Source organism: Chenopodium album, chromosome 16 (genome assembly GCF_948465745.1).
Source record: "Chenopodium album chromosome 16, dcCheAlbu1.1, whole genome shotgun sequence".
NCBI classification, from domain to species: domain Eukaryota; kingdom Viridiplantae; phylum Streptophyta; class Magnoliopsida; order Caryophyllales; family Amaranthaceae; genus Chenopodium; species Chenopodium album.
The window spans coordinates 44381279-44408002 of record NC_137849.1 but is presented as its reverse complement, the minus strand read 5'-3'; the positions used below and the strand labels follow the sequence as shown (position 1 = coordinate 44408002).

The window sequence follows — 26724 nt, the reverse complement described above, 5'->3', positions numbered from 1 at the left end:
TGCTGCAGGAGGAGAGGGCGCGCAAGAGCCAGGAGAGGGCGCTCCAGCCTGAGGAGCGGGCGCTCCTACATGCAGACCCGACTTTTTGGGCGGATTTTACAATGTTATTTCGGGGTGTATAAATACGACCCTTGGCTTCAGTTTTCTGCATCTTCTTCCTTGGAGAAGATCACCTTCTTCCCTTTAGTCTTCTTAGGCCCTTAACTCTCTTTAATCTTATTAATTAGCTTAGTTTCTCTCAAACTCTATCATTGAAGTAGATTAATTGAAGTTTGTATTCTTCCTTTCAACATTTTCTAAACCTTGAAGCTTCATTAGTAATCTCTTTCCTCTATCCCTTACTCTTTATTTTCTGTTTTTAATTGCTTGAATTGTAGATTTCTCTCTTAATTTTGGTTAATTGTTGTTGCATGTTCAATCTACTTTGTTCTTACTACTCTCTTCAATTTGTTAGATTAATTTTGAACTTAGATATTGTTGTTAGAATGTTTTTCACCATGTTTAGTGAGTAGTTTCTTAACTAGGGGTTGGGTGAAGACCCAACCAAGCCATGGGTTAATTGATGTTTGTGTTTGCATGTTCATTTTGGGTTGATGATTGATTGTTAAAGAATTGGTTAATTGCATGTGTAATTGGATGGCCACTTATTGCTCATGTATTCACTTCTATGCTTGCATTGAAAGATGAGGTCTAGTTGTGAGCCATTTCTTGTATGATTATGCTAAATTCCTCTTGATTACGATACCTCGTTTGGATGATGTAGTAGTCTTAGTTGCGGTAATTAGGAGAGAAATCCCAATTATTTGTGCCTTAGTACTATCTCGAACCGATCGAAAGAAAAACCCGAGTTAGTAGTCTACTTCCCATCGTTAAAACTTGGTTGGCCTATCTTGTTAGTCGAGTTTAGTTTAGGAATGCTTAGTATTGTAGTTTCGAGAGAAGTGAACCTTTTCTTGTATGATTAGACCGAATTTCTATTTTGATTACGGTTCCTTGTTTGGATGATGTAGTAGTCTTAGTTGCAATAATTAGGTGAGAAATCCCAATTATTTGTGCCTTAGTACTATCTCGAACCGATCGAAAGACGAACCCGAGTTAGTAGTCTACTTCCTATTATTAAGACTTGGTTGGCCTATCTTAGTAGTTGAGTTTGGTTTAAGAATGCTTAGTGTGGTGGCTTCGAAAGAAGACAATGTTGAGTGCCTTTTCTATCACCCAATTTGTGTATATGCTTGCCTATTGTTTTGATTCATTGGTTTGGTTGGTGTTGATTCCCATTTCCCCCCTAGTGTTTGTCTCCATATAGTAGTTATTTAATCAAACCTCCCATTTGTGACCGAACTAGATTACAACCGTTTCATATTCTCGGTGTACTCATACCCATTCCCTGTGGATACGATCCTTTACTTGCCCTAGACTTGTCTTAGGTTAGTTTAGGTAGAAATAGTGTTTGGCTTGAGGGTGATTGTCCAACGACCGATTTTCCCTTCTACCAACTTGATGTTGAACTATTTATTTTAATCATGATTTTGATGACTTGTATTTATGTTAAAGCTTAATTTTCACATTTGTATTAGACGCTAAAAAATAATGTACTACGTATCATAATTCGAATTTTCAGATCGGATCCAAATAACCGAATTTTAGTTCAGATTGGATCGGATTGGAATGGGAGAGAAATTCGGATTGGATCAGATTGGAAAATTGAAAACCAAATTATATTTCGGATTGAATCGGATTTGGACTAAATCTAAACTGCAAACCGAACGGAGACCCCTAGGTGGCAAAATCACCTTGTGACTTTAAGGTCACAAGTTCGAGTCCCACCAACTACAAAAATGTTTGGGAGTTGGGGGATTCCCTTACCTCCCCCCTTTACTCTAAGCGATGACCTGTAAAGTTTGGCTGGTTAAACTTGTGAAACAAGCTCACGGAGGCTATTATTATTATTATTATTATTATTATTATTATTATTATATCTCAAAAACAGATGAAGTTATACAACCTATAGAAAATTAGTGGGAAGTCGAGATACAATCTGGGCCCCCCACTCCTCTAACTATAGAAAAGCCTATCCTAGTAAAAATTTGAGCTGCATCACGAGCCCCAATGTCCTGAGTCGTCGAGAAATTCTGAACCCGCTTCAGCAATGCAACAGCCTCCTTGTCTAATTCCCCGAGAGAAGAAAAGGAAAAGGGAAGGAATCCATATCCAATTGCTCGACAACTAAATTCATATCCGACCGCTTCCGATGAGCCGCATCAGCCACAACCCGTCCAGGAACAAAGTCAGATAGCTCATACTGTGTCAAAGGAGAAGATCCTATCAAATCAACATAGACATCGATCACGACCACGATCCCTAGAATAAAGTAACACATCTGCAGGTCTGAGAGCCCCATCGTTCCCTCCAGACAACCCAATGTCAACCTCTTTTCTCGCTGAAATCCCTGATTGATAACAAACATTAACTTTTATCATTATTATTATTAATCAGTTTAATGTAATCTGATTTAGCTCAAAAAAACATATCTAACATTATAGTTGGTGATGGCACATAAGTATATACTACTTTTTTTTTGTTGACAAGGAAAAGAGTCCTATCGGGTTGAAACCTATCATGGCCACACGGTTTCTCCCGATCCGGATTAGCAAGCTAGGTACTTTGGGAGTGGAGGGAAAGGGTAAGAGAATCCCACCCCCAAAAGTCTCTCTGATAGAGTTTGATCCCACAACCTCATAGCTGTGAGATACCAACTTTATCATTACGCCATATATGCTTTGTAAAAAGACTATATACAAGAATAAATATATATTACTCAAGTACATACAATCTAGAAAGTATATATCTCATGTATCATGTCGAGAATCAAGATCGCCTAAAGCTTGAATAAATAAATAATGGTGAGATTTTCACCTACCAAATCATAGTATTACCTCCTTTCTGAAAATTCGACTCACTTATTATTCACGTAGTCAAAATAAAATAATTTTAACTATATTTTATGATTTATACAATAAAATTAAATCAACAAGTTTGATCTTATTAGATAACCCTTGTGATAAAATGTCATATATCTACTTTTTAATTTTTTTTACTTATTCATAGTCGAAGTTATTAACGGTCAAAGATGTTCATTAGAAGCCGTGCAAATGCAAAGTGAGTCGAACATTCAGAAATAGAGGGATTATATAAAGCAAATATTTTAAAATTAAATATACTTTTATTTGAATAGATGAAATTAAATATGGCACTGCTAGATAGTCTAAGCTACTATATATATTGGTGTATTACATTTATTAGTTGGTTTAACTAGCTGATTGTTTTAGTTCAAACTAGATTAGGTCCTGTATCATACACGGTAATTTTCAATAGATGTTTTTAAAATTAGCATTATTAAATTTTTTGATTTTCGTATGTTATATTCATATCAATTGAATGCTAAAGAACAACAAAAATGACAGGAAAATATCACACTAAGAATAATCAATACGTGTTTTTTTTTTTGGCAAATCTTATTGAAGTAATGTAGAGTATTAATTGATTGAAATTTTAATCATAAATTATTCATAGAAATGACAAAAGTATCATTTGTTGATTTGATATTCGTATTTCATTACTTAAGCTTGTAGCTTCTATTACATAATTTTATAAAAAAATCAAGAAAATAATATATAATCTTGTTGTAATAAACATATGTAGTACATAATATGTCTTTCCAAAAAAAAAAGGTCATATGTCACAAATTATGTTAAGAATATTATTTTTCATTTTTTTTTGCTTAAGTTATATTTGTCAATATGTTTTTTGTTGAAAGTTATATCAAATCTTTTTCCTTTAAAAAAAAAGTTTGTATCAAAATCTTTTGTTTTAATTTGTATGCAATTTTTACTTATATGTAGATGAAAGATTTAATTTGTTTCTTAAATAGAATTTTTTTTCAAAAAAAAAAATAAAAATACTAAGGATTTTACTCGTATAGCAATAAAATCGCCCAAATAAATTTCATGAAATTTGATCTCTAAACCTTAAGATACTAGAGTGTACCCGTGCAAAATGCACGCGATATATTTTATACTCCTTCCGTCCCCAAAATTTCGAACCTTTTGGCCTAATTTTAGTCTCAAAATGATCGATCTCATTTGCATTAAAATACCCACCAATTTACAACAATATTTATGCAAAATTAGCTTCCCCATATAAAATGTTGTTTTTCATGTATTTTTAATATTTTATCTCTCTACTTTTTTACAAACCCTATGTAAATTTATCTTTTCAATATGTTTTTATTTCTTTTTATTTAAGTTTCTTAATAACCGCGAAATCAACCCTAAAGGGTCGAAGTTTTGTGAACGGAGGGAGTATTAGAACAAATTAAATATATGATATACACAGTAATAAAAAAAATATATTTCAAATAGGGAAGTTGATTTGATGTAGTAACTTAGGCCCTTTTTTTTAAGAGCTGTTGTGGTCTGATCTGCTTTACAATGCTCTGTTCAAATCTGCTCTATTGAGTATTAGTAATCTGCCGACACCTATTCTACTGTACTGAAATCTGATATTCACTGCTTTGCTCTGAAACTCAGAAAAAAAAAATATGGCCGACTCTTATATGTGGGTTGCCAGTGCCACACAATGTGACCAGCTATTATGGGGCTACTTTCTTAAATCTAAAGAGGTTACCCGTTCTGTGTTATAGGAGTTACTTAGTTAGTGTCATAGGTCTATTTTTGATCTTTTGCAAGTAGCTATTCGGTGAGGCCAGTCGCGCAAATAGCGTGCTGCACATTTTTTTTTTTTAATGATTAGAGAAGTGGAATTTGTTTATAGGATAATCCCCAAAAAATATGCATATAATTGAAGGGTTGGGGATTTAGACTGCTACGGTGAATTGTTGATAAAGAAACTGTATATCCGTGATATATTATACGCGAAAGAAAATAACACAAAATGAAATGTTAGTAGTGTTTAAAAATAATTGAATTTTTATTAATTACTGCAGTCCCTTGAAAAAATTAAAAAAAAAGGATGGGAAGTTATTGTCCTTATTGATGGTTTTTTTAAAAAAATTAAAAAATAAATAAATAATATAGTGGGAATGTGGGATGGGTACTTGGGTAGTTATTGGTTTGTAAAAGAAAAAAAAAAAATTAAATTTTTTTTTTTAAAAAAAAAAAAAAAACTCAAATGCATGAGATTTGAGTTTTGGGGATTTGAAGGGATGTGGTGAATTGATTCTGCAATTATATATAAGATTTATTTATTTATTTTAAATAATGAGTAGTATTACTCCTTGTATTTCATTATCCCACCATCTCAACCTCTATCGTTGTTCTTTTGAGGAGAAGAGAGTATATTTTCATAAGTGGATACACTCATAAAGTCATAAACATTACACAAGTAACGTACTTTAGTTGAATTGTTGTGAAAACAAAAGTTCATTCTCCCGGCCTCTGGGCGAAAGACGCGAGAGAAAGCAGCAAAAGAAAACCAACACAAAGCGCAGAGCCTTCGAAGAGGAGAGAGAAAATGGAGATGGAGTTGGAAGGTGGAAGAACGAAGCCATTGACGTACAAAATCAAAGCTATGTCTCGAGAAACTTCTGCTCAGAAAGCCACCAATGTTCTTGACGCCGACCTCCGCAATTACTGGTCTACTGGTACCAATACTAAGGAGTGGATTTTACTTGAACTCAATGTAATTTCTCTTCTTAATCTTCCTTCAATTTTACCCTAATTTTGTTGTTGTTTGCATTTATTGGAAGTTTTGGTTTTCGATTCATTGCTTTTGCTTTTACTTTTTGCTTGATTTTAGATGATTGTTGATTGAGTGATTAGTGATCACGTTTTAGCCGTTCTGATTAATTTTTGGTTTATGCTGGATATATTAGGGATTATTTTAATTTATATTAGAATTCATGATTGTTGATGAAGGAAGAGTAATTGAGCAATGGTTTCAGCTTAATTTAGGTCTGTTAATGCAATTATTGATGAAATTTGGTTGGGGAGAGTGATGCTGAAAATACTGACACAATTTCCATAACGCACCAGGACGGCATATACATGAGAATATGAGGTTTGATAAAGAATTGGAGTTTCGAGTAGTCGGGAAATATGTGAGGGGACAGATTGGGGTTCCATAGTGCGCCTGGACGGTATATACATGAGATTCAGGAAATAATGTACTATATGATAAGCAGATTGACCAACTTGATTAATTGAGGACCTTTTCCTTCAATTTATCTAGCATTGTTAAATCGCGTGGTTTCTTATGTAAATGTTTTTCAGTTTTGTTTTCTGTTTCTGTGTTTTTCTACTCCGTAGTTGTTATGAAGGGTACTGTGGCCTATTTCAAAACGGAAATAACTGAAGTAAGTGAGCTAACCTGGCAATAACATATTGCATATTAGCTTTTCGTATACGACTGAGTAGCAAGTCAACAAGAAAACTGAAGTAATCGAGCTAACCTGGCAATAACATATGGTCGCTTCGGTAAGGATTTTTTTTTTGAGAGTTCAAATACATGTGATTCTTGCTTTTTAGGTTGGGGCGTTGAGCTACATATTAAGGGGCGATTTGATGTATTGATTACTGCCTTATGTAATACCCTGCCAATTTAAGCTGTTCTGTTTATGGTCATTTTTATAAACCATTTAGCTTTTGCATGGTTTAACAGGCCTTGTAATTTATATATTTCGTCCTTTTATCCACATGTCTGAAATTTTTTCTCTTCACTATGATCATGAGCCATTTGGACTTTGTTTCAAGGTTTATCAAGTGCATGACACCATGACTTTTATGAGTTCTATCTTCAAAAACTTACCATTGTGTTTTAATCACTTGATGTGTTTCTGTGTTGTCTGCAGGAACCGTGTCTATTATCTCATATACGGATACACAATAAATCTGTTCTGGAGTGGGAAGTTGCTGCAGGCTTGCGTTACAAGGTTAACAACTTGAAGTAATAGATTCTGGATAAGTATATGTTGATTAATCTGTTGCTTAAAGCTATTGTTAATTTGATGTAGTAATGCTTTGTATATGTTCACCCTGAAGACTGTAGCTTATATTAGAAGAGTGACATCTTAGAGAAGCATAAATAGAAATTTTTTAGACATGGAGCCAAAAAATGTGTCTAAAATGAGCTGGCTATGAGATGTGGTTTACAAATAATGGTGTAGTTTAAGTTGGGATGTATTTTATCTCTTGGAAAATTTTATTTGGTGACAACAATAGATTTTCCTTTTAGATGCATATTAAAACTAACACCTTGTGGTGGAAATAAAATCCTTGAATTTTCACGTAGTCACAACAAAAGGTTTCATTATGATGGAATCATCCTTTAGGAGAAACAAATAAGGTACTATAAACAAGTTGATGACTTGTTATTGTTTTTATTAACATCTCCTTGTCTCGTTAGCTCAAATATAGTAATAATAGATTCACTTGTCTTTGGCTTGTTGGATTTTAATGGTTTAAATTATCACTAAAAGCCTCTTCTCCTGTTATGTTGTATAGCAGTAGATGGTTCACAGCCTTTCTGTTGTATCAGGAGGAGACTGCTTTAGTTTGACAAACCTGCAAAATATGGGCAAGGTCAGATGGATTTCTTGGGAGGAATGAAGACACTTCAGGACTTCAGGTTGGGTTGGATGGGTGTTATGATGGAGGAGTTTGAATGGCCTACTTCAAATATGTTATGATGGATGAGTTTGAATGGCCTACTTCAAATACAAGTTGTGGGAGGGATTTCTGACTAAAACTACCCCACTCCTCGAACTATAAATTGGCTTGAAAAGTTTGCTAACTGATGTTGACTTGCAGTTGTTAATTATTTGGTAATGTACCAGAGTTCTTCAGGATTGATTTGTATCATTAGCAAATGTATTTCTGTTGATTCTCTAGCTAGCATGTTCTAGTGTCCCACAGTGTCATACATGATGTGCACCCAAAGGGAAAGGGAATAGTTTTATGAATGCTAAGGTTGAATTTCTAGTTTATGTATGAACTTAAAATCGTTTAGAATCCTTGGTGGTCTTTTGTTTTATTTGAAGTCTGTTACTTTTGGACTACGCCTTTTATTTTTTTTGTGATATGGTGCTGCTTTTTACATCTGACTTGCTGATCTACTTACTTGCTTTGAAAGCAGCCAGAGACATTTGTAAAGGTTCGTCCGCGATGTGAAGCTCCTCGACGAGACATGATTTATTCCATGAATTATACTCCATGTCGTTATGTTCGATTATCTTGTCTCAGAGGAAGTCCTATTGCTATCTTCTTCATCCAGGTAACCTTTGAACACCAACTCTTGTGTGTGTGTATATATATATGTATATGAATTTTCTCAATAAATGAGCTAGAAGCTTGAGAGAAAAGGCTGAAGCTATGTTAGAGGGAAAGGGGAATCAGGAAACCAATGTACGAATTAAACAAAGAAGGCAAGGAAGAGAAAGGATAATGAGAAGAATTTAGAAGTTAGTGTATTATGTATAGCCTTACTTAGTTAGCCTTGGAAGGATGTCAACTGTCAAGTCTATCTTCAATTTTCTGTAAGTTTAATGATACAATCAAAATCACCATTTTCAGCTTTTCATCATTTTTTTTCACCATGCTGATTTGTTGTTACACTCCATTTCCTTTTGATGTGGAGACGTTTGAAAGAATGCAAGTGTAACAGCTTCATAGAGTTCATTGAAAGTTTGGAGGAATGTCAGCACTGTATGCATTTTTTCTTCTTGTTGGTGTTAAGAGTGAATCTTGATCCAAAAGGTAAAGTACCCAGTAGTAAATTCCGCTACATAACTCCTCACCGTATTGGATCTTGAATTCCCTAAATTGGTGTAGCAAAAGGTATTTATTTATGAAAAATCCTTCTACATTTCTGACTTAACAATTAAGGTTTGTATATCACTTTTAGAACTCGATGAATTCCGTTAGAAAATAATATCAATTTCTCATAAGTCATGACTTAATAATAATGTATTACAGAGTCTGTTTTGTAGGGATATTGACTAACAAGTAACAAGAATCCTAAATAAACTAAAACAAACATGCTTCAAATTCATCCTAGAAATATGTAAAGATATATGTCTAAAACATGTAATCTACTTGCCTAATACTCATGGAACTAACTTATAAATACTTCCTCCGTTCTTTTTTCATGCGTATTACTATGATGCTTTATAAGTTAGTTCCATACGTATTAGGCAAGTAGATTAGATGTAATGGCCAAAAAAAAAATAGGCGCTCCAGCATGATAATACACCCAAAAAGAGTTGACAATTACTATAGTCCCCCAAGGATTACTATATGTCTAAAACATCATACTGGAGCGTCCTTTTTTTTTTTTTTTTTTTTTTTTTGTCCATTTTGCAGTTTATCACTATTAATGGCCTTTATAGAAGTATTTACTGTGAGTTGTCTTGATAGGGAACTGAGTCTCTGGTGTCTTCTTGTTCTTACTAATTAAATTGGATGTTGACGATGCAGTTGCCTTTTAAGTTTCCTTTGAAAGGACATTTGCAGCTGAAACAGATAATTTCTGAATATGGTTATGTCCAGGTGCTTATTCTATAGTTCTAGAGTCTAGACTTATTTGGTGTGTGTATTTTTCAGTTGGTCGGGATTTCAGTGCCTCGTCTTGAACCTGAGTTTCAGCCTGTGGTCAATTACCTTCTGCCACAAATTACGACACATGAACAAGATTCTAATGACTTGCATTTTCAGGTGGCACATATTTGTTTCTATCATAAGTCATACGTATCTGTGATCTTCCTTTTTTTCTTCTCCATAATGGACTTCTAACATCTGGTAGCTTGTAGTTGCTTCAAGATATAACAGATCGATTGCACGTCTTCCTTCCTCAACTTGAGGTACGAGATCAGCTGCTTGGTATCAGAATTTTCTATTCGTGGAGTCATGGTGATGTATGTGATTTCGAGCTGATGTGGTTTTTCGTATCATTGTGCAGTCAGAGCTTACAAAATATGCTGATGATATAGAGACTAGCACTCGATTTCTCGCTATGCTCGCCGGTCCATTTTATCCCATTCTTCATATTGTCACCGAAAGGTGTGATTTTCCCCTCCTTTTTAATTGTTTTATTATTACTTTTTGTCTATATTTTTTTAATTATTTCTAACAGATTTTAAACTCTAAATCCAACACACACAAAAAAAAAAAAAAAAAAAAAAAAACTCTTAAATTTACTTGTAACCTCTTTACAGCAAAATTATGCCATAATTTATCAATGTTGAAACAGAGTACATCTTGGCATGAACACTTTTATGAATACATGCATTATTACCATCATTCTTGATACTTTTTCTTGCTGAAAAACAAAACTATCTCAGTATGTGGCATCTAATAATGGGCTTTGTAATCGTAGGGTTAATTGCACCAATAGTACTGTTTGGACTTGCATCACTAATATCTTGAGTTGGTTATGGCGATAAAAATCAGTTTCGTTTACTTTTACGTATTCCGTGATACCTGTAAGTAATATTAGGTCAACAAGGCGTATAATAATCTTCTTTTGATTACTATTCCCTATACAATGTCTTTCGGGCCATGGTTGACACAAAGGAAGGAAGGAGCTCCACCTCAACCCCCTCCCAAAAATATATCTAATGCCCATGGTGGGAATTTGCTGCAGCAAATTCGTTGCTTCTTCAATCTACTAATTTCTCTTTGCCTTATATAACAAGTTATGGGAACAGTTAACATGGTCATGCACACTGATATGAACACACTAAACATGGGTTCTTATGCTAAATGTTTTTTACAGCAAAAATCTAATAAAGCTACTGCCTCCACCCCCCCCCCCCCCCCCCAATCTCTCTCTCTCTCTCTCTCTCTCTGGCAATTATTTGTTGGCTTTGTTTTCCATGGCATGCTCTTTGGCTGGATATTGTTTGTTATTCAATTAATTGCCTACTGATAATTAGATAATCACTGCATGTAAATCTCAGAGAAACCGCAAGATGCTCAGCTATTGGTGTAGACTCTGAAGTTTCTAGAAATAGTCAACCAGTGCCAGCTTTAACTGTTTCCTCCAATTTTGAGGTAGTTCAGTATCTTTTTTATATCCTATCTTTGAATTACTTCTTTGTTCATTGCCCATTTGACCTAAGAAATCAGCCTCCTTAATCTCTTGTTTACAAATCTGACAAGATTGGCTATTTATTCAATATTTCATAATAATTGAGCTGTTTATACTTTTAGTGATTAATATGCTCACATTGCTGTTGTCTTCCCCCAGCTTTTTAATATTTTTCTTAAACCTAATTCTCTGTTTTTTTCTAATTTATTTCGATATCTTCCTTTTCTGTGTTTGCTCATTTGTTGACATTAAATCTCTATATTATTTACAGCCAAGGAAATTACAAAGCATGTCACCATTTCCTGTACCAACATCCCGATCAATTGTGTTTCGTCCAGATGCCGTATTCACGCTGCTGAGGAAAGCTTTTGCAGATAACGATTTAGGAGCTGTATGCAAAGTGGTATAGAATTTTGTCTTTTTGGTTACTTGTTGCATCCAAGCCATTATGTAGATGTGGGAGATTTTGGGCCTTCCTCATCTCTCCCCTCTTCATTTACATTAGCTTAGTTATAAAACATATAGCATTATAGCCTGATCTCTTGAACTTTTTTTCTTTCAGGCTGCAAAGATTCTTTATCATTTAGCAGAGGCAACATCAGCACAAGAAGCATCTTTTTTAACCAGAGAGACATCATCTCTGGTTGAAGCACCGGTGTCAAAATCATATCATGTTGCTTTATCAGATTATTCGGAGTTGTTTGGAGACCAATTTCTCATTCCAGTTGTTGACTGGAATCCTAGCTATATAAATGTCCTTGATATTGGAGCAGTAGAGGAGGGAATTTTGCATGTTTTATTTGCTTGTGCCTCTCAGGTGAGTTGACTTCAGAAGTACAATTGTGATCAGCTCATTTATTTTCTTTCTGTTATATCTTATCTAAGTACATCAACAGTCGTTGCTATGCAGTAAGCTGGCAATCAGTGTTACTAACTTTTGGTTGACATTACCTCTTATACAAGCGCTGTTGCCAGGTTAGTTATCTTGTAACTTAAGATCATATAATTCTAAAACTTGAAATATTCTTAATTGAGGAAATTCAGAAAGCTGCTTCTTTTTTTTTCTTCCTTTTTTTTTTTTTTTTTTTTTTTTTTTTTTTTTTGTTTTTGGCTGAAAAGATTTTTCTCTAGCTACATAGAGCTTCTTAGTTATGAAACTTCCTATCTTACTCTTTTTTTATACGCGTTTATCTTAGATGCCTCTTTTTCTCTGTGGGTTGGAGGGGGTGGAGAGAGCAGATTAATTATTAATGCTATGTTCCTTTTGCATTGTCTCACGTCTTTATTACTTTTTCTTCGAAATAGATCCAACCAAAATGAAAGTGTAAGTCAGGTCACAGTAGACCATAAACAAGACTGGATCAGACTAGTTAGATCTGTCTTTTAAAAAATCGAAAATATTATTGTTTTTTTTTCGAGGGAAAGAAAATATTATTGTTTGTTAATGACTTTGGAGAACTTAAAGTTGGACCAGAGTACTAAACTAGACTTTTTCCAAAAAAAAAAAAAAAAAAAAACAAACAAACAAACAAACAAAGAATTCAGGCAAATTTTAGACCAAATCATTTTGTCTCATCCTTCAGGCGAATGGAGTATAGTATTAGTTATTTAAGTTTTTTGGGATAGAATTGTAAAAATTCCTTTTTCAATTAATGAATTAATTAATATTATTATAATAATGGTGAAAAGATACCCTTAAACTGTGGTAAAGGTATGCTAAGATAGAAGAATGACCGGGTAATATTAGGTCCAACTGTCCAAGTCAGGTGCTCAGGGCCTCAGGCCTCGACAGTCCATAGAATACATAGAGATCTTGTAGATGTACCTCTATACCAGTTACGATTAAATGATGAACCCATGAAATCTACTTAGAATGTTTACAGAACTTTTTCATTGGGTCAGAGGGCCCTTTTATTTTAAACTATGTTAGAACCCGTGCGATGCACGATTTGTATAAAATCTATTTTTAATTTGTACATTTTAAAAATAAATGGTTATTATACATGAATATAAATAAGAATTGCGTACATTTTGTAATTTCAAAATTTTAGATTTTCATCAAAATTATGATATAGTTTCTGTTCAACGTTGTCAAATACATAGTTCAATGCAGAAAGTCGTTTATTAGTGTGCTATTTAAAATTGTTTCAATTTCCTACGATAAATTTATAGGTTTTAGTTGTAATGTAGAAGATTCTAATATTTAAATTTTAAAAATTCTAATATCATAGCTCTAAAAAAATAAAAAAAAAGATGGCATCATCATTCTATTTAGGCGGGAAAAAGATTGTTAAGAGAGCGACACGTGGGCAGGGTGACGTCAGCATCCTTTGTTTTAGTAATAGTTAATAGATCTTAACAACCATTCATACTCTGTTTTCCTATTTTGTTATGTGTCTGGAAGACCTTAATGCTCAAAGAAAGTCATGCACTACATGGAATGTTATTTAAGTGAAGATTCAATTTCTGCTATCAGATCTGAAATGTAGAGATTCCTTTTATTTCAAAATTATCACTGGGTAAACTCTTTCATGGCTTTAGGTAATAATTGGCTCATGTCCTCGTGCTTTCGTAACGTTTGACGTCCAAACCTAATTACAGCAGTCAATCTTTCTGAGTTTCTTGATCGAGTGTTTTTTCTCTTACATATTTATTAATGTTTTTTTAGATGAAGTGAATAAATTGATTTCCTTCTCATAGTTAAACTCTTGGAATCTTGTAGCTCTTCGTCCAGCCAATTGTATACTCAGTGTTGATGATACTTTCTCGCAGTGGATGCAGCCTTTTGTACAACAAGCCTTACTGAAGGTTACGTATTGTTGTTGTTGTAGCTATAAATGTGTCTTTTACTGCCCTTGTTTCTTGAATTTTTCTCCTTTTTATGCTGGATCGGCATTGCTAGTTTTCTTCTCTCATATAGCAGCTGTTGTTTTGCAGATTATATCAACATTGTCATCACCTGCTTATCATCCACTTCTTCATGGTTGTGCTGGCTATTTGTCTTCCTTTTCACCTTCTCATGTGCGTATTTTCTGCTCTCTGCCTCATACTGTATGAGTGTATGTCTAATGTCTTAGTGACGATCAGATAGTTTCTCATTAAGCAGCGTAAGCTGTAAAGCCTTTAGGTAATTACTTGCATTAACTATGGTGCTTTATTCCTTAGGTATTATGATTGTTTAAGCATGTTTGTATTGGATTTAGTGGCCTAATGTAGACTGCTCCTTTTTTTTTTTTTTTTTTTTTTTTTTTTTTTTTGGTGATAGTTTTTACTTGAATCGGGTCTTTTTGGAGGGAAGGGGGTGGGGGGGTTGCAATACTTGCAAAGGATATACTAAGAATCTTTAAACTGGATATATGAAGAGGACTATGGCAGGGATTGTTGGAGCCTTGGACATTTTTTTAACTAATGTATTGGATTCGAAGGGTTTTTGGATTAGATTAAGTTGTGAAAGGGATGGTTTTAAGGATGCCTAATTTGATCATGTTTCTCAAGGTTTTAGAGCATCCTAGTTAGGCGTAAAGTGGCAAGGGATGAGGCTTTTGACTCGTTATTCGTTATAAGTTTAGTTTTTGTCTATTATAATCATTGATTGATATTGTGTAAATAAGATAAAAATAAAATTATTTTATTATTGGGATAAATTAGGGTAATTCATTAGCTATAAACCTATATATTTAGGTGTTTGATGGATTAGGTGCTTAGTCATAATGTGTTATATTTGTTTAATAGGCACAATTTTTTTTTTTTTTAAATAGTTTTTTTTTATTTTCAAGTGTAACATGTTTAAATGGCTTTAATATACAGAAAATGATATATTTAATGCCTGGTGCAGGCAAAAACTGCTTGTGTCCTGATTGACTTGTGCAGCAGTTCACTTGCACCTTGGATGCCTCGAATCATTGCAAAGGTTGGTTAGGGGATCTTTTAGTTTCTTCATCTTATATTTGGCTTTGTTACTGTTTTGATTACTTGATTTAAGAGGAGAATTAAAAAAATAATAATGTAGAATGGCTTTTTTTGCTGCAGATAGACTTGGCTGTGGAGCTTCTAGAAGATCTATTGGGTGTTATTCAGGTATATTTCTTGGTTCCTTTGGATTCTGCATGTTGTTCAATAGTTTTTCATGGATCTGGTTGCAGTTGCCATTCCTTTCTTTTGGATGAATGTGCCATGATATTTTGGCCTTTTGGCTTGCAATAATTAACCTGTCTTTGCTTTCATCTTTTGAAATTTGGATGCATGGCGTTACAACAGGGTGAACATCACTCCCTAGTACGTGTCCGTGCTGCCCTTAAATACCTTGTGCTGGCTTTATCTGGTTACATGGACAATGTACTGCCAGAATACAAGGTAATGAGAACCTCGAGTGATATTTTTAACCACCAGTCTTTGTACCTTCCTTCAATTGTTTGCTACCTTACGATTTGCCTTTTAATGTGTGAATTTGGTACATTTATGTATACTTCATATATCTTAAATGTCTATGGAGGAAAATTATTATCCTTGTCGGTGTATCGATTGTCTCATGACTCTCATTACATGTTTCCTTGTACTACTCTAGTACTCTTCGTAATAGAAACTAAATCCTCATGCTAAATTGGTGGAAAAGTCACATTACCTGTTGACTTTCATGATTCGAAATCGGAGTCCTAGCATGAAAATTTCTTTTCTTATCGTCAATATGACAGTTATAACTCTTTATTGTACATTTTCAGATATAGATCAGAATAGAAATTACTCTTAATCTCATTTTGGTCTTTATTCAGGAAGCAAAGCTTAAAGTTCTATTTCTTGTGGAGATGCTGGAGACTTTTCTTGAGCCTGCCTTTTCCGCCTCACAAAGTATGATAAGCTCTGCTGAATTCTCCTATACTTTCCTCAATGCTAATGAAAATACTTGTGCTATTGCACTTCAAGTGATCCGTGCAGCTGTGAAAAAGCCTTCTGTTCTTCCCTCATTAGAACAGGAGTGGCGGCTTGGATCAGTACCTCCTAGGTAATTTTTATGTCTCTGTTTTCTTGGTCATAGCATCCAATAGGACTCAAAAGGTCTTTTCTGCCTTTTTGGTTTACACATCTTCCTCGCATAACTTTGGTTTTTACTGGCTTTAAACCTGTCAAGTTGTGAATTTTCAACATGTTCACCTTTTTCTTAATTGGCAAGCTGTCCCTCTCACCAACACCTTACACTCTCTCCCCTTATGTGGGTCCACTTTCACTCCTTAATTTAACCAGCTACTCAATTAACACTCTATCCCTGCCTTTTCCGTCTTCCTGATTTGATGTGGCTCAATGGCCCTAGTGCCAGTCAAACCCGGCAGATTGTTGGGAGACAAAGGGTGTATATCAATGCTGCTTTAATGCTAATGGTAGTTATTTATTTTTTATCCATCTATTTATTTATTATTTTAAGGGCAAGTTGTAGGAAGGAAAGTGTGCAGCTTACTATTACAGGCCTCATGTTCTAGTGATCACTATGCAATTTATTGATTAAAAAAAATTAATTGTAAGATTTGTAACTAAGCTACTAAGTCAGTACCTCTATTTTTGAATTTCGTTTGTGATTAATTCTCCCTTTTCTAAAAAATAATAATTAATTCTTATTTAACACATTTTAGACATGTTTAATTTAGTATTGTTTCAGAAATAACTGAAAATAGCTAATTTGCAGAAAATGCTACGTACAGTACTTGTTTATGATATTTGTTCTATTCTCTCATGCTTTGCCTTAAACTATCAATGAGATATTTGGTAACATGAGTTTTCATGTTCAAAGTGCATTAAAATGACACTCGATCTGCCAGCTGAAAATTTGGAGAATGTACTGGTCAATATTTTCTGCTCTGTGTGTCATAGTTCCTCTCTCAAAGTTTGTTATTGTTGTTGATGTTGGGTTTATTCATTAATTATTTATTTTATTCTTTTCAATTTCTTTTTAATTGCAGTGTACTCTTATCCATTCTGGACCCACACCTGCAGTTACTACCTGATATTGACTTTTGCAAGCCTTCTCTCTCCAAGCCTGACAAAGAAATTTTGAACTCATCTTCATCGCCACATGCATCTAGCGAAGGAAACTCTACTCTAAAACACCCTGGTCTAGATGAAGGGGATGGAATGACAGATGGTCCCAGCAAATTGGATATTTTAGAAGATGCCAGCCTTTTGTTTGCCCCGGAGGAGCTGAGAAATCTTGCACTACTAAACTCTTTTGGAAATGTTATCAATGGTATGCAGGCTACCCATTCCGATCCCAACCATGATGATACACCTGTTATCGGGGAAGAAAAAACTACTGGAGTTCGCAAGTGTGCTACATCGGATTCCGGATTTTCCATGAAATATTTTAGCTTGCATCTTAATCATACCCAACTATTAGACTATGAGATTTGCAAATCTCGGGCATCCGAGTTTCAGCGTTTGGCTTTGGACCTGCATTCTCAAAAAAATGTTAACCTTGAAGGTCACAATGCTGCAATAGATGCTATGATCCTGTCTGCCGAATGCTATATCAATCCTTTTATGATTTCTGCGAAAGCGCATTCAGTGTTTTGTAATCAAGTGAAGATTCATGGGACAAAATATCCCCATGAGATTTCTGAACTCAGGAAAGCCCTTGGAAAAGGAAACTGCAATCTGGAAACAATAATTCACCTTGAGAGAAAGAGAGATAAAGTGTTTGTCCAAATGTTGCTTGAGGCTGCTGAGATGGACAGGAGCTATTACCAGAAAGTGTCTGATGGAGATCAGTGCCCATATGGTGCTGGGAGTGATGATGAATCTGTAAGTTTTTCTGTGAACGATGATGCATCTGTAGATGCGATAACATTGGTTAGGAGAAACCAAGAATTGCTGTGCAATTTTTTAATTCATCAATTGCAAAGAGAGCAGCAGTCATTGCGTGAAACTCTTATGCAGTCTCTTGTGTTCTTGTTACATTCGGCCACTAAGCTTCTTTGTTCTCCTGAAAATGTGATCGACATTATCCTAGGTTCTGCTGAGCAACTTAACAGATCTTTGATGTCTACTCTTCACCAGTGTAAAGAGGGGAATTTGCAGCTTAACCCAGAAAGGATATATAAAGTACAAAGGCATTGGATGATTCTTCAAAGCTTGGTCATTGCTTCTAGTGGAGGAAGCAATAGATCAAACAATGTATTTAATGTGAGTGGCTGTCAGTATAGCAATCTGATTCCCCCATCAACCTGGATATGCAAGATATCAACATTTTCTTCATGTACTTTTCCTCTGGTCCGCTATCTTGGTTGGATGGCAGTGTCACGGAATGCCAAAGGGTACCTGACTCAGCGTCTTTTCCTTGCTTCAAATTTGTCACAACTTACAAATTTATTGTCCATATTTGCTGATGATCTGGGAGCATTGAAACTTGGTGGAGACAGGAAAGAGGTTCTGGATTTGGAAGAGTTAGAAGGAAAACCAGACACCAATAAGGCAGATAAGTTTTCCCAGCAGAAATATCAAGAGCAGTCGTTTGCTGTAATATACCCAGACCTAAGTAAAATTTTACCTGACATGCAAAAAGAATTTAAAGCTTTCAGCGAAACTATTTTAGAGGCTGTTTCACTGCAGCTGAGATCTCTTGCATCAACTGCAGTTCCTGATATATTGTGTTGGTTCTCTGATTTGTGCTTGTCACCCTTCCTCCAGAAGGCGGACAAGACTCATGATAGTTATCCTCCAACAAAGGGTTACCATTCCAAAAATGCCAAGGCAATCATTCTATTTGTACTTGAGGCTATTATAGGTGAGCACATGGAAGCCATCATTCCGGAGATGCCGAGATTGGTGCAGGTGCTTGGCTCTCTTTGCAAAAGTTCTTATTGTGACACGCCATTTCTCAGGTCTATATTATGCTTACTAAAACCCATAATTTCATATTCTTTGAGCAAGAATTTTAATGAAGAAAAGTATCTAAATGGTGTTTCATGTCTTGATTTTGAGAGTCTATGCTTTGATGAGCTCTTTACATACATCAGACAGGAGCAAGAGAAAATTGATTCTTCCACGATAAAGGTTAACAAGGCTCTCATTGTTTTTATTTTAGCTTCTGTCTTTTGTGATCTGTCATTTGATCGGAAAAGGGAGGTCATTCAATCATCTGTCCATTGGGCGGATTTTCCTGCATTGGAGCCGACAACTGCATTCTACGATTATCTTAGCTCATTTCAGCAACTTCTGCAAAGTTGCAATGGTTTTTTAGTGGAAAATTTAAGAGTACTTGGTCTTATACCTATGCCTCGCACTGTTGATGTAAATGTTCAGTCACCTGGAAACAATGGTTTGGAATCTAATGCATGGTTTCCTGATGATTTTTGTTATGGTAGTGAAAAAGAGGAGTTTGAGAAGACTGAAGGGGATATCAGTGGTAGTTCTACGGTAGGTACTGACGTTCATCATCTGTCTTTAGAAGAGGTAGAAGGCTTCTGTGGGGACTTACGCAGTCTCATTTCTAATCTAAATAAATCAATTGAATCGTGTTGGAATCTTCATCCACAACTCTCTAGGAGTCTTGCTGTCTATTCTTCCCAGTGCTTAATGTACTCAAGATGCTTATCTTCTGTTATGCAAGAAATTTCTGGTCTGGAAGAACACAACACATTGATCTGCAAGACATTTGATGAATTCTTCGCTCATTGGAAAAATGGTATAGAAGGGCTTGCAGTAAATATTCCTCTGGTTCAGGAGAATAGTTTCTGGGAAGTTGCGTCTACTATGGTCGATTGTTTACTCAAAGTGCCAGCATTTTGTAGCCTGGATAACGTGGTTTCTACACTTAGCTCTGTGATTGAAAATATCATGTTAAATGCCCCAAAAATTTCTTGGCGCTTGCAAACTGATAGATGGTTGTCCAATTTATTTTCCAGGGGTATTCTTATGCACGAGAGTGGGATATGTCTAATAGAATTAATTTCTAAAATGTTGAGTCATCCTGAACCAGAGCAACGTTTCACTGCACTTCTGCATTTAGGTAGACTCTTTGGCCTAGATGTGAATGGTGGTTGGGTGGTTCTCACTTCTCCATCATTTGATAAATTAGCTTCACAAGATAGTGCTGTTTGCATCTCAGAATCAGTCTTATCCCAGCTTGTTTCGAACACATGGGATCAAGTCTCCCATACGGCTTCAGTTGACACATCATTGCACTTGAGGACGGTTGCTATGGCGCTTCTTGTTCATTATATTCCATTTGCCAACCTTGCCAAATTGCAATCTTTTCTTGAAACTGCTGACACACTTTTCCAGGCGTTGGGAAATTTTGCTTATCCCATGGGTGAGGGTCTGTTTGCTCAACTTTCATTAGCACTAATTGCTGGTGCTTGCCTGTATTGCCCAGCTGAATATATGTCATTGGTTCCTCAAAGTGTGTGGAGATATCTAGAAACCCTAGGAGGTTCCAAATCTGGTATGTTTATCTTTACCTTTTTTTTTTTTATTTATTTTTTATTTTTTTATTGTTTATTGTGTTAATTTTTATCCCTCACCGTTTCCCATCTTTTTTATTTTATTTATTTATTTTGCTTATATTTGAAAATGTCTTCTGCTGGCAGCATATTGCTTCAGAATAGTTTTTTGTAAAAGCATACTGCAATGTACTGTTTAGACAGTAACTTGGTGTTGAAGTGATAAAAAGTGAAAACCAAGGAATGACTTTAGCATCATCCATATGTTGAACATAATATAGGAACATGATTACTGGGCATCTCATTTGTGTCCAGCCTGAGGTGTTGCCAACCTTTCAAGTGCCTAATCTGTAAATGGGGTGCAGATTTAAACATTTTTGTGTGTTAGGGATGTTAATTTAAAGGATCTGTTGAAGTTTAAAGAAGGAAGGTTGATAAGTGGGAAGGACTATTAGATTGAAAGATAAAAAGGGGGGGGGGGGGGGGGTTGGGGCACCTCTAGGGTAGGGTGTTGCTGCCAACACCATTTGCGAGAGGAGGATGTTTATGAACTTGTGATATCATGGAAGTTTGTTCATATGTGATTCTTTGGATTTGAAAGACGATTTGTGAAAAGTAGCGTCATAAATGGCCAAAAGCTGATGTTGATGACACTCTTTGTGAATCTGTTTAAGCCAAACTTGTTAATCATCATAGGCTCGACTCTGGAGGTTCTCACACATATACTTTTAGATGGACAAGTTCATAACATATGATTGTGTGCAAGCCTATATCAATGCTTCATCAAGATGAAATAATGAAATTGTTTCAAATTAGCCTCTTTATCGTCTTCTTTTTTGCATAATTCAGGTAGGGTGCAATTGGGAGTTAAATTATGGAGGGGATATTTATATCTATATCCATTCAATTGTGATTACAGTTAGAGTTGCATTGGGTTTTTGCATATTTAACAATTTACACAGTTGTTTAATTTGCATTTCTACAAGTGAAGCATTATTGGAGCTAAAATACTGAAACTATGATTCCATTCTCAAGAGCCTTCAGTAATGTGTTTTTGACTTTCCTATTGTACTACTATGGCAGGCAGAGTTGGGGAAACGGAGAAGAGGATTTGCCAAGCTTTGTGTAAAGTTAAAAGCAATGAAGATGAAGCCAAAGAGGTAGGTTATGAGATTTATGTCTTGTTTTGTCCTTTCTTTTGATGTTATTTTTAGAGGCCCTTTGGTGTAATGAGGCCAACGTTGAGGTTAAGCTGAGGAGGGAAAGTGGACCATGGACCTAACATACAAAATTGAGGGGAAGGTATAATTTGTTAGGGACCCCACTCTGCATAACATCCAAGGAAACCATGCTAAGGTTTGAACCCTGGTGGTTTCAGTAGATTTGTATATTTTCATGACAATCAAGTTTTATTAGTTTGCTTGAGTCATTCCTCTGTCTCTATATAATGTATGTAGTCATATCTTCTTATTCATTGTCACTTCTTTTCACTGGATTTTCATGGCTGGAAATTTGTAATTTTTCTGTTGATTTCTCTCACAAGGCCCTGAAGGAAGCACTTTCTTCTTGTCAATCAAAAGAATTTGATCCTGAGTTTGGAAATACTCGTGAATCTGTTCTTCAGGTAAAAGATATCTTCTTGTCTTCTGAATTTGTTGTTTGTTCATAGAAACTGCCATAGCCATGAAAGAGTTTTCTATTGTTACTTTTTTTCCTTGTATATCTTTGTCTTATACGAAGTATGAAATCGCTTTTTTTTTTATTATTTTTAATAGTTTTATTTATTTATGGATTCATTGCTGTTTCTTGCAGGTTCTTGCTAATTTAACTTCTGTACAAGCATACTTTGACGTGTTTGCTGAAAGGATGGACCAAGAAGCTGCAGTAAGTTACTCCCATGTCTCCAGATGAGATAAATTGGGATTATATGCATCTAGTTTAATTAATTGTTCAAACAAATACTTTGTAGGAGCTAGAGGAAGCTGAATTGGAGATGGACATTCTTCATAAAGATTTTCCGCTGCTGGACATTAATCCTCAAAATGAATTTGCCTTCCCTTCATGTAATGACTTCACCTTGATATTCTAGAGCTATGGCATAAATGGGTTTGAGCTCTTGGACATTGTTTAACAAATCTCATGGGATTTTCTCATCTTTCTATCTGCAGCTGATGCAAAGGATGGACATCGTCTGCAACAAATTAAGGATGGCATTCGTTCTATGTATGACTTCTTGCTATATCTTTACTCTATGTTCTCTTTCCTTCTCTGAATATTGGGGGAGGGATAAACCGTAAGGGTAGATGATGCAACCGAAAGTATTTCGTACCAAAACACCTAATCCTTAAATTTTTCGGCCCTGGATCACTCTATTCAGGAGAACACAGGTCATTCAAAAGTAATGCAGAATATATTCCTTACAGCCTATGCCCTATAATGTTCAGTCAATTGTATGGATTTTTGCATGAGTTAATCTTATTTGTACAATGCTACCGATATGACTGCAGATTGCTGTTGTCGTAAATGATTTCTGAAGGAGGCTTGATTAAATTGTTAGAATATTCGAATTTATACTATACAAACTATTCTAGGGTCACAGTTATGAGATCATTGGATAATAGTTGCATTCCTAATGCACAAAATTTATCTATTTATGGATCTGTGCTGTTCTTTGCCATATATATGCTTGTCTTCATTTTTCTTGGGAAATCCTATTGTACCATTCAAGTTGTTGACTTAATCTTTCACGATTCACTTCTTTCTTACTTGGTCTAGTAACTGCACTTGTAAGTTCTAGGGTTTTGGAGGTACAGTTAGTATTTTTACTCACCAAAAGCTGCTGCTTCATTCTAATTCCAGAGAGAAATCTAGAATCAAGGAAGAAATAATAGAGCAAAGGCAGAAGAAACTTATGTTGAGACACAGACGCCAGAAATATCTTGAAGAAGCTGCTTTACGAGAAGCAGAACAACTGCAAGAACTTGATAGGTTTGGATACAATATATAGTGATTAATAATACTCTGGTGCTGATATACCTTAGTAGTAACACGTGTGTAGTCTTCCTAGTAATAATGTTTTTTATGAACTTAGACAAAGAACTTCAGAAATGGAAAAGGACATTGAAAGGCAGCGGATGCTGGAGCTTGAGCGTGCCAAAACCAATGAACTTCGATATAATCTTGATTTAGAGAAAGAAAAGCAAACACAGGTGGGGGAACTTTAATATGATCTTGACTATCCAAGAAATGACTTTTTCCTGTTGTGTTTTTGGCTCTGAAGTTATTTATTCACATGTGATGCTTACCAACTTATCATAATTTCATGTAGAGAGAACTTCAACGTGAGTTAGAGCAAGTGGAGTCTGGAAGCAGACCACCGCGAAGAGAATTTTCTTCTTCCACTCATAGCAGGTAATTGTCATGCTTCAATTCTCCCAAGTTTTGGCTTGTTTTGTTATTTTGTTCCATCGGTTGTGTATAAGTCCAAAGCTGGGTATATTGTGTAGCAGCTAAATAATACACATGGGTAACTAAGTAACTTGGGATAATTTGTCTCAAATACACAAAAGTTATGATGATCAAAAAATTTCTTTGTCGCGTATTTAACTTCTGAAGTGGTACAGAAATTAAGGAAAATTGTTAAAATCAGAGAAACAATTGAGTGGATAGAGAGAGAATAAGTAGTATGAGAAAGTATTGACTTGAGAGAGAGAAAGGTTGATGTGGAGGGAAAATATGAATTTAATGTAGTTTCTTTGAGAAGGTAAATATGGGGCGTAGGGAGTACCAAATAACGGAACGAATTGCAATGTCCCTTCACTACACCACGCTAATATATTGCATGCCCTTTTTTGTAAATAGCTGTTCTTAGGGTTAAGAGTTATCATGTTGTCAATCTGAAAGTCATTTGTATGATACTGTTAGATTTTTATGAGAGAAAAATATACATCATGTCACCTATAGTCTGAACTCACAGAGAGGTCATTATTGAATTGACCTTGTAGGGTTTGGCGTCAGCACTGAAGAAGATTTTAAGCCTCAACTTGGCTCAAATGTAGATTGTCAGAGAATGTTGATGGCTGTAATGGTCAATTTCAAGCATAGTTCCACTTTTTAGTTAAGTGTTGATGTAGTATGAGCTCTCTTATATTAGTAAAACAAAAACGATGTAAGGTGAATAGGTGAGCCATGCCGAGCCTGTGGTATGGACTCAGACCCATCTTGGTAAGTATTTTAGCTAGTCACTTTGAGGTTGGATCAACCAAGCTGAAGCTGTGCTAAGCTTGAAACAATCAACCCTAAGTGTCAGCTTACGCCAGTGATGCTTATTGATGGTAAACTTGAGATGCTTGTGGAATAGGACACATTTATTGGAAACCTACAATTACAATTGGATGAATTTTATTATCTAGAGAGATTTGATATTAAAAAAAAAAAAAAAAAAAATCAGGCTCAAGTTGAGCTGCTTATATTGTAAAAGGAAGGATTATCAATATGAGAGTTGCGATGGAAGGGATACTAAAAGATGATTATAATCAGTGTTACCTTATTCGCTAGTATGAAGATTTGGTACGGGTTAGCGCTTCACTACCTAATTTTTTAACTGGGCCAAACATTACCATTTTACTTTTGTGATTTGCCTTTTTAGGTTTAATGTATGTGGGCGAATTAGGCAACACTGGTGGGTACAACCAAATTAACGTTTCAACCCATTCCAATTTTTGTCTATAGACATTCAGCAGCAGCATCTAAAGCCTCTGAAGAAGCTCCCACCCACCTTACGAGGAAGGAAAGTAGGGGTTGGGGGGCCGGGGTGGGGGGGGGGGGTTCAGATGTATGCAACCTTAGCCCTATAATGGGTACAACCAAATTAAAGTTTCAACCCATTCCAATTTTTGTCTACAGATACAATCAGCAGCATCATCTAAAGCCTCTAAAGAAGCTCCCACCCACCTTATGAGGAAGGAGGGGGGGGGGGGAGGTTCAGATGTATGCAGCCTTAGCCCTATGATAACAGAGGGCTGATTCTAGTTGGCAGTAAGATAGCAATAGCCGTCTGCTAGAGTAAAAAAACACTTTAATGAACCATATTTTGTTCAAAATTTAATTGCTGGCTTCCATGTAAATGGTGTTTTTATTTATGTATACAGTTCTAAAATCTGTGTTTTTCTTAAATTCAAAATTCTATCAGCTGCTCCTAACTTGTTTTCGGTTGTCTTAGCAGCCGTCCGCGTGATCGGTATCGGGACAGAGAGAATGGGAGGTCCAACACTGATGTCAGCTTAAGAGGAAGTAATACCGGCTTACCTTCTGATATGTCGGTCAACACCCAGTCTCTTGCTTCCACACCCGCTGTCGTCCTCTCAGGTTCGAGGACATTCCCAGTTCAACCTCCAACAATCCTTCAAGCACGTGATCGTACTGATGAGTGCAGCAGCAGTTATGAGGAAAACTTTGATGGGAGTAAGGATTCTGGAGATACAGGTAGCACTGGTGATCCCGAGCTAGGGCCAGGATTTGATGGCCTCGCTGGTGGATTTGGTTCTCAAAGACATGGATCAAGAGGAAGCAAGTCCAGGCAAATATTGGAGAGAAGAGAACGAGATGGAAGACGTGAAGGAAAATGGGAGAGAAAACATTCATAGTTATTTAATCTGTAAAATATGCTGAAGTTCTGACCGACTTTCGAATGCACAGGTCAGCTGCAACTGAAGGATGGACCAGAGGCACATAATATGCGTAAAGCGGCCCTAAAGTGAAATGACTACAGAGATGAATTAGTTGTGTTGTAACCTGTTGTATGAATATTTGTTGTATTACCAAATGAATGGCCAGTGCTCTCAATTTGTTAATGCTGTAGTCTGTAGGCAATGTATATCTTCCATGAATTTGAGCGCGAAAACTATATCAATTATCAAGGTATGAGTCAGGGCATTAGGTATAGCATGTTACAAGGTTGTACATAGTTCAAATGTAGGAAGAAAATTTTACATCCAAAGACAACACATGTTGTGATTGTTGTCCTTAATACATTTTGTAGTAGAAAAACTAGTTTTCAGTCCAAATCGTTTCAGGCCACAGTCAGTGAGTGGAATTGTTGAATTATTTTCTTCTTGCTCATCCATGTATTTCCTGCAACTATCATCCCATATATTACAAACGTCTTTACTTCTCCATCCTGCAAAACATCAATGCA

The 26724-nt window shown here is 35.6% G+C and overlaps 1 protein-coding gene across 8 annotated transcripts; it reads left to right on the top strand.

The window, feature by feature from the left end:
• The first annotated feature begins 5323 nt into the window (after nt 1-5323).
• LOC145586634 (uncharacterized) lies at nt 5324-26648 on the top strand. 8 transcript variants are annotated; one of them, XM_081643522.1, is made up of 27 exons: nt 5633-5700; nt 6869-6963; nt 7555-7840; nt 8152-8289; nt 9618-9728; nt 9824-9874; nt 9973-10073; nt 10973-11066; nt 11375-11506; nt 11666-11920; nt 12000-12078; nt 13826-13911; nt 14041-14124; nt 14939-15013; nt 15133-15180; nt 15361-15456; nt 15873-16102; nt 17052-20530; nt 21612-21688; nt 22072-22152; nt 22341-22412; nt 22498-22591; nt 22697-22751; nt 23388-23516; nt 23620-23737; nt 23857-23939; nt 25750-26648. In XM_081643522.1, exons 4-27 carry the CDS (start codon nt 8203-8205, stop codon nt 26171-26173), a joined length of 6141 nt encoding a protein of 2046 aa, XP_081499648.1. In that variant the 5' UTR covers nt 5633-5700; nt 6869-6963; nt 7555-7840; nt 8152-8202; the 3' UTR covers nt 26174-26648. The 8 variants fall into 8 exon arrangements, 7 of the variants coding, with proteins under 7 accessions (XP_081499646.1, XP_081499645.1, XP_081499650.1 ...); XM_081643521.1 differs by having other exon boundaries at nt 5644-5700; nt 6869-6949; XM_081643520.1 differs by lacking the exon at nt 7555-7840 and having other exon boundaries at nt 5324-5700; nt 6869-6949; nt 25753-26648.
• Nucleotides 26649-26724: the final 76 nt, after the last annotated feature.